Source organism: Callorhinchus milii, unplaced genomic scaffold, assembly GCF_018977255.1.
Source record: "Callorhinchus milii isolate IMCB2004 unplaced genomic scaffold, IMCB_Cmil_1.0 Scaffold3, whole genome shotgun sequence".
Lineage (NCBI taxonomy): Eukaryota > Metazoa > Chordata > Chondrichthyes > Chimaeriformes > Callorhinchidae > Callorhinchus > Callorhinchus milii.
In genome coordinates, this window is record NW_024704744.1 from 93,708,229 (window position 1) to 93,724,165 (window position 15,937).

Below are 15,937 nucleotides of genomic sequence, written 5' to 3' on the forward strand. Positions count from 1 at the left end.
TGGAACGCCCTCCCGACGCGAAAGGCGCTGTGTAAACCCAAGTTGTTGTTGTTGATGTGACATAAAGATCACTTTCTGATGGGTTGGTGATTCACGACCATGTTATATGACTATGATCCAATACTAAGGCCTTTTATCTCTACAACGTTCTTCAACTATACCAACCTGACCACTCCCTTCCAGCCTTCTTCATAACCCCTGCCTATCGCACTCCCCCCCCACCCCACCATCTACCATCGCTTGTGGGTGGGCTTTCAGCTCTTCTACCACTGTTCTCTAGAACTCAATCAAGGTGTCCCTCCTACTCTCTCTCTCTCCCTTCCCTTATTCTAGACACATCTCAAAACATACCTGTTTGACTGCTATTTCGATCATCTTTCCCCTCCTCACCCGCCTTGGCTCCCAACCGTAGCTTGCCTGCCCATCCAACAATGTCAAGCACTTTGAGAAATCTTCCCGTTGTGAAAGGTGCTATATAAATGTGAACTGTATTGTAATTACTGTGTGTAAATTAGTTTGAGGTGCCCGAGTGCATAAAAGTTTCTCATGCGAAATACGTCCTGGTGGGAAGAAAAAGCTCTTAAGAATTTCCCACAAAATCTGCAGTCTTAATTTGAAAGATATATTTTTCGCTGTTTTCAAGACGAAACCAGCTTTCCAAAGAAATCAATTGAAATTCTGGCGTTTTCTGATCGCTGTGATGATTATCACATGCAATCTGTTCTGAAAAATGTTTTTGCCTAAACAAATACAGTGGGATGGGTGGAAGGAAATCTGCTGGATTGAGCGTGATGAGGTGAATGGGTTCCTTTTGCTGCTTGGTGCTGTTCTCATAACCTCTCTGATCTCCTCTAAGAAGCGAAAGTCCTTCCCGAAGGCCACCTCCCGCTTTCCCTGGTACTTTCCGTGGTGTCGGCTGCTGTGGTGGCAGCTTTGATTCTCGCCTTCTCTGGGACCATGATCGGTGAGTGTCGCTGTTTGTAATGTTTCTGTCTTGTAGCCTGGAAAATGACTGTGCTCGTTCAAGTCCAGCAAACTGCTCTCGACAGAGGTGCAACCCTAAATACAGGCCCATCATCTGGCTTTGGCTCGATTGCCTCCAGATCAGAAGGTTGTTGGGTCAATCCCCTGCCCAGCCTGTCCCACCATCAGCACTCAGGCCTTCACCCTTTCCGGCCCCCAACCTTTGGGACTCCCATCCCACAGTCCCTTCACCTCAATCCCTCCCTTGCCTCCTTCAAGACCCTCCTCTTTGACCGCGCTTTCGTCACCTTCCTACCCCTAATAATAATAATAATAATAATAATCCTTGCATTTGATATAGCGCTTTTCACGTCAGGAGGACGTCCCAAAGCGCTTCACAGAATAATAATAATAATAATAATCCTTCCATTTGATATAGCGCTTTTCACGTCGGGAGGACGTCCCAAAGCGCTGTACAGAACACACTGTAAAGTGAATTGACTGTATATTTGTTGGCGAACGCGGCAGCCAATTGCGCACAGCAATGTCCCACAAACAGTCGTAGATTGAAAATGCCCAATTTATTATTGTTTTGTTTTTGGAGGGATTATTATTAGGCGTGTGGAGTAAGGAAACTTGCCCAAGGTTTCGCCCTGCCTGGAATTGAACTCAGGTCTCTCGCTTGCAAAGCGAGCGCTCTAACCACTGAGCTACAGGACCCCTATCCTCCCTGCCCTCCAGTCTTCCTGATCACAACCCCCTGCTCGGGTCCAAACCCCTGACTGTTCAGCTCCTTGGGACGTCCTCTGGACATGAAGGGTGCTCTGCAAATGTAATTTGTTGATGTTGTCGTTGTGTCCTGGAGCTCATAGTCCACTCGGACACTCTAATGAGGGAGCACTGCATTCTCAGAGGTGACCTCTTTCACATGAGACCTTAAACTGAGGTCCTGCTTGCCTGTTTATAAAGGCTGAGGCTAAAGATCTCATAACACTGTTTGAGCATCACGCGCACAGTGACTGCTGGCCTGAGGCTGGTGGCTGAGGCATGTTAAGTAATGGGATGGATGTGGTGTCTCGGGTCTGTTCACAGTGTATCGCCGAAAGCACCAGGAGCTGCAGGCATTGCAGGTGGAGCTGCAGAGCCCCGACTACAAGCTCAGCAAACTGCGCACCTCCACCATCATGACCGACTACAACCCCAATTACTGCTTTGCCGGGAAAACTACCTCCATCAGTGACCTTAAAGAGGTTTCCCGCAAAAACATCCTCCTGATCCGGTGAGTCAATGGAACACAGTGGTCAGACACTCCACATGACGAGAGCATAAGAGGGTCAGATGAAGAAGGACCTTTCGGCTCATTTGATTTAATCCTTCCAGAATACCTACCATACTATCCATTATGTATACTATCCTGCTCGGGTCCAAATCCCTGACTGTCCAGTGCCTTGGGACCTCCTCCCGATGTGAAAGGCGCTATACAAATATAATTTTGTATTGTAATTTTGCATTACAGCATTGAGCTGTTTCTTAAATGAGTCCAGTGTCCTGACCTCAACCACCCATCACAATAACCTGTTCCAGCTGTTTAGTACCTTCTGAATAAGAAGGCTCTGTCCTGAAATCTCCATAAATGTACAGACCAACAGAGGTTCACACAATATTTTGTATACGCCATTAAGTGCGATCAGTTTTCCTACTTGTGTATGTGTGTATGGGTGTGCATTTGAATGTCTGTGTGCATATATTTGTCTGGCTACATATGTGCGTCCATGTGCATATATGTGCATATGTTTGCATATTTACACATACATGTGTGCATGCGCGTGTGAGTGAGTGTATACATGTGTGATTGTAGGCATGTATATGTGCTTGCACATATGTATGGTATGTATGTGTGTTTATGTGTATGTGCACATGAGTGCGTGTATTTGTGTGAATACACGTGTCTGCCTGTTTATATATGTATATGTTTGCTTACATTGTAACAAGTGGCTTCTTGGTTGGAAATGATTGGTACTGACAAGTTGGGTTTCATCTGCAGGGGATTGGGTCATGGAGCCTTTGGTGAGGTGTATGAAGGCCAGGTGACCAGTATCCCTGGGGAACCCAGCCCTCTACAGGTAGCAGTGAAGGTAAGGAGCTCTTGTCTCGGACACTATGTAGGTATAGTGTATTATCTTGTTGCAGGTAGGGGAATGCGCTCTGGGACCATGTTCAGTGAATACAGCTCGTGTTGACAGCACGTTAAAAACACAGAACGGGAATAGGTTACTGAGGCCATCAAGCCAACTCGTTCAAGAGACCAGCCACGAGGAAGGCAACTGTGTTGTGGACCCCACCTACACACTCCCCAACTCCCCAAAGCAATTCTTCAAAATTAATAATAGATACTAATCCTTCCATCTTGAAAAGCACATTTCACGGCAGTGTGAGTCCCAAAGTTGCGCTAGAGTGGTGTGACTGTGTGTTTTGTGGGAGAACAGATTGGCCTCTGAGCAGAAGAGGGTGTGCCTTTTAGAGCATGTGTTTGCTTAACCCAGAGTTAATGGAAATGGGGTACACTTTTGAATCGTAGGCATGAAACCATTCAGTCAGTTACAACTTCGCTCAAGCTTTTCTAACACTGAGTAGTCAGCAGAGACCTGGTGACCCGGACACAGGATCAGTAACTTTTTCTGTGTTCCTGTTATAACACTGAATAACATTCAATCTCATTTTATGGGCCCACAACACTGTTATATAACAGGGTCACTCCACATCAACTATGTTTCCCACTCCTAGTGTCTGAAATTCCATATAGTCTTCTCCTTCACAGAGATCGATCGCATTAGTGGTTTCAAAAAAAATGCGCACTCTGTGCATATCTGTACATCCTAAATGATCGTCTTTCATTTCAGTCCAACCAAGAGATCTGATTGAGAAAACAAAGAACTTCGACTGACAAGTTTTGGAATATTTTTTAAAAAAGCATAAACTGTATGCAACGTTTGCCAATTTTTGTATAACGGTAGATTTGTTTGTGTAATATAGGCACAATTTGTATTAACAAGATCTCGAACTCAAGAACCAAATTGTCTTAAAATTTAAGATTGCCCGAAATTGTGGAAATTCATAAAGTCAGTCGGTCTTTATTTGGAAGCCAGTTTTCCACATGTCCTAAAAAAAACATCTTCCCAAATGATGGCTACTCGAGTGTCTGGTGCTTGTGGAAGTGATTCCCGACAGATATTAGTCTGGAAGTACAGTGTACGCCTTTCAGAAAGATGGACAGAAATCAGACTTCATTGGGAAATGCTGAGGAGGACTTTTGCAGTTTAACACGAACTTCCGATCACACGAGCAGCGAGCTCCTGAAGGTCAAAGCGGTTGCTTTTCTTACTGATATATAAGTTTGCAGAAACCCAGTGGGTGTTGAGTCTTCACTCCATTTGACATTTAAAAGAGTCTTTCCCATTAGCTCTGGGGCAGAGGTTCAATGCTGTTGCTTGCTGCAGTATTGTGAGGAGCGCTGACTCTGTCTTTAGGTAAAGGACCCTTGAACATTACCTCTCCCAGTCATACAGAGCTTATTATTCCAAGTCATTTGCTTTGGGACCGAATGAAATGTTATTAAGGACAGATTTCTGTAGAATATCTAAAATACTAATGGTACAGAGAAAATGTAGGAAACAGTAGGGAGGCAAATCATTGCAGAGCCACTCTCCTTTGTTTTTCTAACCTATTGTGGAGCTGTGTATGCGTGTGTCTGTGTGCGTGTGTGTGTGTGTCTGTGTGTGCATGTGTCTGTGTGCGTGCGTGCGTCTGTGTGAGCGTGTGTATGCGCGTGCGTGTGTTTTTGAGTGTGTGCGTGTGTCTGTGTGAGTGTGTCTGTGTGCGTGTGTGTGTCTGTGTGCGTGTGTGTGTGCGTGTGTCTGTATGTGTGTGTGTGTGTGAGCGTGTGTATGTGCGTGCGTGTGTCTGTGCGCGTGTGTGTGTGCGTGTATCTGTGTGCATGTGTGTGTGCGCATGTGTCTGTGTGTGTGTGCGTGTGTGCGTGAGTGTGTGCATGTGCGTGCGTGTGTGTGTATGCGTGTGTGTGTGTCCGTGTGTGTGTCTGTGTGAGCGTGTGTATGTGCGTGCGTGTGTCTGTGTGCGCGTGTGTATGTGTGCATGTGTTTGTGTGCGTGTGTGTGTGTGTGTGTGTGTGTGTGCGTGCGTGTGTCTGTGTGCGGGTGTCTGTGTGTGTGTGTGTGTGTGTGTGTGCATGCGTGTGTCTGTGTGTGTGTGCGTGCATGCGTGGGTGAGTGCGCTTTGGCGGTGAGAATGGACTTCCCGAAATAACGTTACGGTGACAGGGATGGCCTTTACTTCAAGACATTTCTCATGTTCTCTCGTGCCCCTCCGCCAGTGAAGAACATTTTGCTCACCTCAAAGCCATCTACAGTTTTAATCAGTTATACACTGTCTGTATCTCTGGTCAGTATTGCACTGCCTGTCGCTCTGGTTTAGTAAAACACTGTCTGTAGGCATTATACTGTCTGTAGCCCCGGTCAGTATTACACTGATATCTTACTCTTCTTCTCAGACTCTGCCTGAGATGTGTTCGGAACAGGATGAGTTGGATTTCCTGATGGAAGCCCTGATAATCAGGTACATGGTCTAAGGAAAACACTGTTGAAGGCCACTTAATGATGAGTGAGTGAGGGAGTGAGGGAGTGAGGGAGTGAGTGAGTGAGTGAGTGAGCGAGCGAGCGAACACGCCTGTCTCCCTCAACTGTCTCCCCCGCACCCACCTGTCTCCCCGCACCCGTGTTTTTCCTCAATAAATAAACCTGCCGCAGCACCGCACAGAAAAAGAACTCGTTCGGCTCACCGCTGCCACAGTTGCGCTGGACGTGCTCGTGCGTTCCGGGTATGTGCGGGTGTCTCGGAAAGGTAACTCTGCTCTTTCGCCCACGGCTGCAGTAAGTTCTGCCACCAGAACATTGTACGGTGTATCGGGGTCAGCCTGCAGGCCCTCCCACGCTTCATCCTGCTGGAGCTGATGGCAGGCGGTGACATGAAATCCTTCCTCCGAGAGTATCGGCCCAAACTGGTAAGAGAGACTTTATCTGTATCTTAAAATGGGAGAGAATTATGTGTGTGGTGTGTGTGTGTATATACGTGTGTGTGTGTGTGTGTGTGTGTGTACCTGTGTGTGTGTGTACCTGTGTGTATGTACCTGTGTGTGTGTATATGTACCTGTGTTTGTACCTATGTGTGTGTGTACCTGTGTGTGTGTACGTGTGTGTGTGTGTACCTGTGTGTGTACCTGTGTGTGTGTGTACCTGTGTGTGTGTACCTATGTGTGTGTGTATGTACCTGTGTTTGTACCTGTGTGTGTGTGTACCTGTGTGTGTGTACCTGTGTATGTGTACCTGCGTGTGTGTGTACCTTTGTATGTGTACCTGCGTACCTCGGGGCGTCCTCCCGATGCGAAAGGTGCTATACAAATATAATTTTGCACTGTATTTTGCGTTGTATTGTACCTGTCTGTGTGTGGTGTGTGCATACCTGTGTATGTGTATGTACCTGTGTTTGTATGTTTGTGTGTCTACCTGTCTGTATGTTTGTTTATATCTCTGTGTGTGTGTGTGTGATATGAAAGGCGCTTTACAAATGTAATTTTGTTGTTGTCTTTGTGGGAAGCTGTCTGTCTGTGTGTGTGTGTGTCTCCCTACCTGTCTATCTCTGTGTGTCCCTGTCCGTGTATCCACATGTCCTCAACAGTAACTAAACTGTCCAGCCTCCAGCCTTTGACTGTACGGCAGTCGTTGCAGCTGACGAGCTGTTCTCAGGTGAGTGAGTTGCCAGCAGCGGCGATCTTTGACCTGCGCATTTCTCACCCCGCGCTATCACCTTGTGATGCTTCAGGGGCAGCCGTCAACCCTCAGCATGTTAGATCTGCTCAACGTGGCTCGTGACATCGCCCGGGGCTGCCAGTATCTGGAGGAGAACCATTTCATCCATCGGTGAGTAAAGTGCTGGGCTCCAGGGCACGTTAGGGCTTACCGGGGTGGGGGGTGGGGGGGGTGCGGTGCTGTGTGACATGGGGAGGTTCTGCAGTGACGCTGACGTTTTCATAATAATAAAATAGTAATGATCCTTGTCTTTGATGTAGCTCCTCATCACGTCTTCGAGACGTTCTCAAAGCGCTTCGCAGAATATACTGTAACGTGCATTGACTGTATGTTTTGGGGGCAAAACGGTGTCTGGGGGCCTGTGTGTTGCAGAGGTGCGGTGTGAGCTGGGGGCGCGGGGGTGTGGTGGGGATGGAGGGAGGGGTGGAGGTGTGAGGCAATCACTTACCTGGTGGGCGGCACTAAATAAGGAACGCCGCAAACGTCACTCCCGTTGCACTTTATCGGACTAAAAGCACTTGACTGGCAATTACTTGCCAACGTACTGCCTGTTAGCTTTTTTTAACACCCTTTTTGAAAAAAATCCAGGCCCCTATTTTGAAAGCTCTATAAGAAACGGCTTCCGAATTCAGCGTCGGAGGATTCTGGATTTTCCAACTGTTGTGCACGATATTAGATTCCAAGGTGATGCTCTTCAGGAGCACCGCGCGGTACCTCAGAGCTACACTGTTCTTGTCCCGTTCCTTTTTCCCTCATTTAGCGACATCGCCGCCAGGAACTGCCTGCTGACGTTCAAGGGTCCAGGGCGAGTGGCCAAGATCGGGGACTTCGGGATGGCTCGCGACATCTACAGGTAGGCAGAGGCCTTGCTTTCCCCTCGATGGGCACGTGGCCAATTGGCAACAAGGGCGGGGAGCATCCCAGAGCTCTAGGTTTGCTGCGGTAACAGTTACCGGGGTCAGTTGAACGGTACGAGTGATATTTACCACGTCAACAGGTTCAGGGGCAGGCAGCCCATCTCCACCCCAGCCCCCAGCTGTTCTCAACAGCAATATTAATGGCAATTTATGGTTTAGCGGGGTTAGATTCCAGCAGTTACCCCAACGCACACTCTGGGGTCCCCAAGGCCTTGGCTCGTGCCAACCTGCGCCTAATACCTTCCGGAATTAGGTAAGCAGGATGTATCCCTCCAGGGAGAGAGAGAGGGGGAGAGAGAGAGAGAGAGTGCGCATTCCATTCCGACAATATAGCTCTGGGATTTTCATGTGTAATTGGGATGCATGGAAATCTCAGTTTGGTCTGGATACTCTTAAGCCTGGTGATGGGTTTCCGCATGTGTCAGACACCCGGATGACCAGAAAAAGCTTTTTAACTGAAAAAACAGTGTGTATCCCGCGGCATTGCAATACACTATCCCCAACCCCAACCCCCGTCGAATGCACTGTACTGTGTCGCAGTATAAATCACTGTCCTTACAATTGATGTAGTGCCTATAACAAACAACAAACCAACTTCACAAGCAAATGCTATCAAATGCAGTGACTGTGTAATTGAAGGCTCCACGAACAGCCATGTACTGAACAACCAATTTATTCAACCAGGACACTGAGAGAATTTAAATTCTCTGTCATAGTTTCATTATACCCTGACTTCTGTTTGTATCAGAGCATACATTGCATTGTATGTTCTATTACAAATAGGAGTCGATGGGAACAGTCAGCAGGTGAGGCAGCATCTATGGAGAGGGGAAAGTGAGTTAACGTTTCAGGTCGATGACCTTTTGTCAGAACTTTCCTCTCTCTATAGATGCTGCCTGACCTGCTGAGTGTTTCCCAGCATCTCCAGTATCTTGCCTTTAATTGCATTGTGCGCTAATGGACAATACAGCATTGCTCTTAGAGGTTTATCCTCTTATCGGTTGGTTTCTTCTGTGTCCACAGAGCCAGTTATTACAGGAAGGGTGGCCGAGCCATGCTGCCAGTCAAGTGGATGCCCCCAGAGGCCTTCATGGAAGGAATATTCACGTCAAAAACAGATACTTGGTGAGTGTGTCCGGGTATCTCCTTGCATCTTTGCATCTCTTTCCATACACGTCTGTGCCCGGTTGTCTCTGTGCCTCTATCCGTGTATCTATGTACCATGCGTGTCTTTTATTTATCAAATATTTGTCTAAGTACTTTTTAATATCGAGCATGGATTCTATTTGAAACCCTTGTCCTCGCCTTCAAGGCCTACCATGGCCTTGCTCCTTCCTTCCCTCCTCTGTGACCTGCTAACGCCATATCAACCTGTCCACTCCCTCCGCTCAGCAGGCTCTGGCCTGCCCCACCATCAGTGGTCGGGGCCTTCAGCTTTTCTGCCTTCAGCCTCTCTGCCCCCACCCTTTGGAACTGCATCTCACAGTCTCTTCACCTCTCTCCCTCCCTTGCCTCCTTCAAGGCAGGTCTCAAGACTCTCCTCTTCGACCTCGCCTTTGGCCACCCTCCTACCTCTACCCTCCCAGCCCTCCAGCCCTGATCCCAACTCCCTGCTCGGGTCCAAATCACTGGCTGTCCACCGACTTGGGACATCCTCCTGACGTGAAAGGCGCTGTGTAAATGTAATTTGTTGTTGTTTCAACCATTGTTTTTGGTAGGGCTCCATTGACCTTATCAAAACCCTTCCTTGAGTGTTTGTGTGTGTGTGTGTGTGTGTTTTCCCCAGGTCTTTCGGAGTGCTGCTGTGGGAGATCTTTTCACTAGGCTACATGCCTTACCCCAGTAAGAGCAACCAAGAGGTGCTGGAGTTTGTCACCAGTGGCGGCCGGATGGATCCACCCAAGAACTGCCCAGGGCCCGTGTACGTGAACCGTCTGTCCTTCTCTATTAATGGGTTTCAATCTGCTCCCCCCCCCTCAGAGGTCTCCATCCAGTAAAATTAACTGCGCTGACTGAGGTACACAGGATGAGTTGGTCCCAGGCTTCATCCCTTAGTGCTGAGCCTCACAGTGTGGGATGATCCCACGCTCCATCTCTCCACCATTAGTGCGATTATATTTATATACGGCCTCTTATAGCTAAGGGGCCGTAGATCCCATTCCGCAAAGTAAACCGAGAAAAGATAAATTCCCTTTGATTGCTAAGGCTGGGGTTGAGTGATCGCTCTTGTGGTGGTTTATTTTTAGCCCTTTGAGTTATCAGTCAACTGTGTGGGAGTAATTGCCGGCAGCAAGCTGGGGCAGAGCACAATCCCAGGCAGCTCCGTGCATCTGACAAGCCTGAATGAATGGGGCACAGACTCTCCACGCTTCCCATTGCTCCAAATCCTCCTAATTAAAGGGTGTTCTGCCAAGTGATTGTGGCTTTGATTTCATGTTGTGTTGAATGACCTCAGAATGAGACGTACAATTCAGCCGCACCTTCAAAGTGACAGTGTGCAGCCGAACTCGTGTGTGGGGGATATATAATCTCTGTGGAGTCCTGTAGCTCGGTGGTTAGAGCGCTCGCCTCGCAAGCGAGAGACCTGGGTTTGTTAACCCGGCCAGAACAAAATGTTGGGCAAGTTTCCTTACTCCCCACACCTGCCTCCGTTTACCTAGCAGTAAGTAGGAACCCGGTTGTTAGTTAATTGGCGGATAGCTTTTCCGGAAGGGAATAATAATAATAATCCCTTGAAAAGAAAAGAAAAATTGATAAAATAAGAAAAATTGGGGTCACTCAATCCACGACTGTTTGCCGGGACACTGCTGTGCGCAATTGGCTGCCGCGTTTCGCCCACAAATCATACAGTCAATTCACTTTACGGTATATTCTGTGAAGCGCTTTGAGACGTCTCGAAGACGTGATAAGGCGCTGTATCAAATGCAAGGATTTCACTATATAATCAGAGCACTGCTGTCTTCTGCCCTTCAATATGCCAGCAAAGCTAAATTCATTCTGAAGGTTCTTTTTTTTACAGAAATGTCCAGTTTTCTGCTATTTGTAGAGTTACACATCCTTTAAATTGAATTCATTTTTTGTGCTGCATTTGTTCCTCTTCACTGATTTAGCTCAAACTGCCCTGGGACTCATCACGGGCTGGGGTGTGGGGTGGTTAAGTAACAGAAGTAGCGTTGAGCCACTATGCATTGTTGTACTCTGTGTTGTTCCTATTCAAGTGCAAGGATTATTATTACTATTATTATTATTCTTTGATCCTAGTAATAAGAGATCTATTCCAGCATGTTAGTCACCCCCTGACAGTCTATACCCATCACACCCCAGCGATAGTGTCTGACGTTTATGACCCCTTTCCCAGATTTTACAGCGAAATATCGGGAATGGGCTTGACAGCCATCAGAAAATGGCAAGATGATGCCATCTGGAACAGGCAATGTTCCAGTTTCCATGGTAATCCAAGAGACACGATCGTACAAGAGGGAGTACAAAATCAGGAGGTTGTCAGTGGTTTCCGATGGAAAACGATTGCATTCCGATTATAGCTGCTTCACTCTCTTAAATTATTTTATAAAGCCATTTCTAGAGTTTAATACCTGTTTGAAAAAGTCATGGTACCTCAAGGTGGCAGTCCAGTGGTAGTCTTACCTCTGGCCAGATGGAGGGGCTTGACAGCAGTTTCAAAGCGAGCCTCAGATTGATACTTGTGTTATCAATGCAAGAGAACGACAATTGAATCTCTCAGTGTTTTGCCTATTGAGATTCGCCATTTTCTGATGAAAGCGTACGGACGGTTATACGTTGATGTAAGATGCCGTGTCTCACTGCGTCTGGTGTCTCACTGTAAGACACCGGGCAAAATCGCGTGATAAGTGGAGAAAACGGACCTCAAGCTAGGTCTCGCAGAGGCTGGCCAGCAGCAGCTGTTCACAGTGAGGACACACAGAAAGTTGATGCAATGATCCACAAAAGAATGGACGAGTCGCTCAGCGTGAGTTCAGTGAGAGGCTCAGTATCGGTCATCGTGCCATTGAGATGATTGTTGGTAACCTTGGTTACTCTAAAGTTTGTGCTGGTGCGGCTTCCCCAAATGTTAACCTAGAAAAGCCATTTGCCCGTCATTTGACCTTAATGGTGACGGTGATGGGGACTTTTGTGGAAAAGCAACTTGCACTGGCGAAATTCAAAAAAGCTTCTTTTATCTGTGTTTATGTTAAGTTTTGTAAGTTAACAATGAAAGGATTTTGAGAAAATAGAAAGGAGGCATTACTTTTGTGGGGGTGGGGGGTGGTCTCCCTCTTATGTGAGTGTGTGTGTGTGTGTCTCTAAAGTCTCTCGTCTCCTAAAAAAATATCATTGTTTCTTTAAGGCTTATTAGATATTGTGATAAGATATTATAAAGTGGATGTATTATAAATTCAATCTTGATTTGGAAGCTGAGCTTGTTTTACAATCTGCGGGGAGGCTGGTGTTAAGTGCAGCAGTGCTGTGATTCAGACCCATATACAGCTCAATCGTGATTCCCAACTTCACACACACACACGCACGCGCACACGCACGCGCACACGCACGCACACACACACGCGCGCGCGCACATAGATGCAGAATGGGAACCGCAGCAAACTTCCCACTAACTTTCATTCCTGTTTCATTTGCAATGCTCCAGGTACAGGATAATGACCCAGTGTTGGCAGCACCAGCCGGAGGACAGGCCCAACTTTGCGACAATACTGGAACGGATTGAATATTGCACACAGGTGAGGCTTGTGCTCTGAGATGAAGGCGGACATCTGTGGGAGTGGGTGAGAAGGGAGAAGGTTTGGTTACAATTCACAGAATCATACAAAGTTCAGAGAAAGGTTCCTCCGCCAGAGCTATCTGCTCCAATCCCATCCCTCTACTCTTTTTCCCATCTTCTCTGCTGGTTCTAGTTCCCCCATTGGAGCTATCTACTCTAATCACATCATCTCCACTGACGTCTTCACCATATCCTTTATTAGTATTTATTCCCGCCACCCTGGCCCAGATCAAAAGGTTGTGGGTTCAAGCTCCAAAGCTGGGACTTTGAGCTCATGTAATCGATGCTGACACTTCAGTGCAGTGCCGGAGGAGTGCTGGATTGTCAGAGGTGCCGTTCTTCGGATGAGACATTAAGCGGTGATCTTGTCTGCCTGTTCAGATGGCTGTTAAGAGTCCCATAGCACTATCTGAAACAACAGGTTCTCCTGGTGTCCAGACCAACAATCCCTAAGATAATCACTTCATGGCTGTTTGTGAGACATTGTTGTGTGCAAATCGGCTGCTGCGTTTGCCTACTGCACAGTCACTCCACTTTATAATATACCTTATGAAGCGCTTTGAGATGTCTCGACAACCTGATAAGGCGCTAGCTGTATCAAATGCAAGGAATATTATTATTATTCTATCCAATTCCCTTTTGAATGTTGATATGGACCTGACCGCAGACCGATTTAAGTTGGACTTTCTCTTAAGTGCCTCTTGTTGTTTATCCTAGGATCCTGATGTTATAAACACTTCTTTGCCAGTGGAATACGGGCCGGCAGTGGAAGAGGAAGGCAGTGTTCCGATGCGACCCGATGATCCCGAGGGGATGTCCCCTCTTTTGGTTTCACCGGCGGCTCAAGAGGCCAAGGATGGATGTGTCGCGCCCGAGCCAGAGCCCATGCCTCAGCGTCCAATCAGCCTGTGCCTGGCAGAGCATCAGATCAAGCCAGCCCAGAGCGACAACAGCGTCTCCATCGCCACCATCGCTGCTCCCCCCTCCATCGTTGTACAGACAGGGGGGCCGGGGGCTGAGCCAGGGTTTCATTCTGCCAAGGGCTACTCGCAAATGAACAGCTCGACTGCTTTGCAGCAGCCCAGGGGCTCCCTGAACAAACCGACCAACCTCTGGAACCCTACCTACGGCTCCTGGTTCACAGAGAAACCAACCGCTCACAGCAACAACAGCGCTTTGACTGATAAAAGGCCGCCTGAGAGGGAAGACTCTGGTGTCAAAGGCAACCTGCTGGCCCCTCCCGCTCCTCCCTCTTCCTCTTCCTCCGCCCCAGTTCCGGTCCCCAGACCCCCGCCGGCCTCCGCCCTTTTGTTACAACCTTCCTCGCTTGCGGCCGTCACATCGGACGTGCCTCTCTTCCGGCTGCAGCACTTCCCCTGCGGCAACGTGAGTTACGCCTACCAGCAGGGCTCCCACGCCCAGCCCCTGGCAGCCTGCGCCGTCTGCAAGGAGGATTGCATCCCGCGAGTTAACAAGGGTTTGCCTACCGAACAGGACCCACGAGTGCACCCTATGGCTGACTTACCCACCTGGGACTCGGGACTGTCCCTGGCCGAGGATGTAAACGTTACTGTACTTTAAATTGGGCAGCGGGGCAGAGCGCAGAGGAAAAACACTTCAAAAGCTTGGCTTCTCTTAGGCAAGACGTTCTTTCGGTGTCAGCTTGACTCAGTCAGCAGCATTCCTTTCTGGGTCAGCGGATCGTGGGTTCAAGCCCCACGTTGGGACTTGAGCTCATGGTCTCGACTGACGCTCTAACGCAGTAACGGGGAGGGAGTGCCGCCTTTGTCGGAGGCGCCCGTGCCCATCCATAAGGCGAGACATCAAATCCAGGTCTGCCTGTTCGTCAGGCGGACGGCAAAGATCCCGTGACAACTATTCGAAGGGAGAAGGGAGTTTCTGGGCAGCGAGTTTCTCCTGGTGCTGTGGCCACCAATCCTCCAGTCAGATTCAATCAGTCGTTCACTACAAGGCTCTGTGTGCGTGGAACCTCGCTGCAAACGAGTTCACCGTTAACGTTTGTGTACACGCTCCGAGACGTTGCGACGGATCAGGAGCTGCAAATGCAAGATCTCATACAAGCTGAAGGAGAAGCAGCTGTGTGTGTGTAAAGATTGGCTCATGGGGGAAAGAGGGCGTTTAGAATGGTTTAATGGCGAGGAAAGGCAGGTTTGAATACATGATATGAAACCAGTATCTGGCACAGATATTGCATATATACATCCTTGAATCTGTGTGAACTCAGAACTTCCTTCAGCACCATATCCGATGATTTCTCCTTCTTCCGCCCCAATTCCCACCCTCCCTCCAACACCCACACCCCAATCCCCCCTCCCTCCCTCCCTCCCTCCCTCCCTTCTCCATGCCCAACTCATATCCCACATTGGGTTGGAATTGGATTCAGTTTCTTTCTGAAGACTTCAGCTGGTGATGTTCTCACTGTAATCTGTTCCGTAAGTCATTGCCTGTTATATGGATGAGGTATATGTCACAAGACACCCCACCACCACCCCTTCCCCTTCTCAGCCCTAAACATCCCCAACCTGGGGTGAGCTCGTGGAATAATTAGTGTCTCTCAAACAGAGGTGGGGGAGGGTGGTAGTGAGCTTGAATGCCACTGTTGGCCAACATTCAGCTTTATCTGAGGAGGTGTCCACACTGTGAAATGGGGGAGTATTTCCTCCATACCATCATAGAGCTGTTCTTACGTCTTTTAATGAGCTTGTTTGAAACACAAGAAAACTGTGTGGTCAAACCTTGTGATACAACAACTCTGGGAGGAGGGAGGGGGAAAGTTTGGGGTCCGAATGTTCAGCTTCCTGCACCAGAGCCAAATTGATAACGCAAAGAGATTTGCTTTAGACTTGGCGAAGAATGTATCGAAAGTACTTGACTGAATGATATTGTCTTCTCACCGTGTGATATTCCATGCTATGCATGTCATCAGCAACTTACAGAGAGTCAGAGTGAAGGAACCTGACATCATTTAATTTAACAACAACCTGCAAAACTGTTATTATTCTCTGGCTGCTTCAATGCTGTTCGGCTCGAGCGGTCCTAGCTGGACAAGTAGCAGGAAGCGAGCCAGACAGTGCTCTCAATGGCAAGCTTTTAGCTGGTTATGGACTCCAGCTACACCCCAACATACACTTATTGCTCCCCACGCCTTGACTCGCGCCAGCCTGTACTTAAAACTCTCTGGAATTAGGTAAGCAGGATGAGTCCCTCCGGGGAGAGAGTGCGCATTGCATTCCAAAAACACAGGAATTTCCATCTGTTGATTCGGATGCATGGAATTCTCAGTGTGGTTTGGAGACTCTTAAGCATGGTGATGAGTTTCTGCATGAATCAGACACCTGCACTCCTATCAGGGAGGGGGT

General features: G+C 48.2%; 1 protein-coding gene across 1 annotated transcript in view; it reads left to right on the forward strand.

Annotated features, from left to right (window-relative positions):
* LOC103180837 (ALK receptor tyrosine kinase) overlaps positions 1-14,138 on the forward strand; it is a 34,762-nt gene extending 20,624 nt beyond the window's left edge. The window contains exons 10-20 of the mRNA XM_042333168.1: positions 860-964; positions 2,056-2,242; positions 3,008-3,098; positions 5,531-5,595; positions 5,911-6,040; positions 6,859-6,956; positions 7,606-7,698; positions 8,786-8,887; positions 9,549-9,683; positions 12,426-12,516; positions 13,275-14,138. Coding sequence (XP_042189102.1) covers positions 860-964; positions 2,056-2,242; positions 3,008-3,098; positions 5,531-5,595; positions 5,911-6,040; positions 6,859-6,956; positions 7,606-7,698; positions 8,786-8,887; positions 9,549-9,683; positions 12,426-12,516; positions 13,275-14,138 — 1,961 coding nt within the window. The remainder of the gene's footprint in view (positions 1-859; positions 965-2,055; positions 2,243-3,007; positions 3,099-5,530; positions 5,596-5,910; positions 6,041-6,858; positions 6,957-7,605; positions 7,699-8,785; positions 8,888-9,548; positions 9,684-12,425; positions 12,517-13,274) is intronic.
* The last annotated feature ends 1,799 nt before the right edge of the window (positions 14,139-15,937 follow it).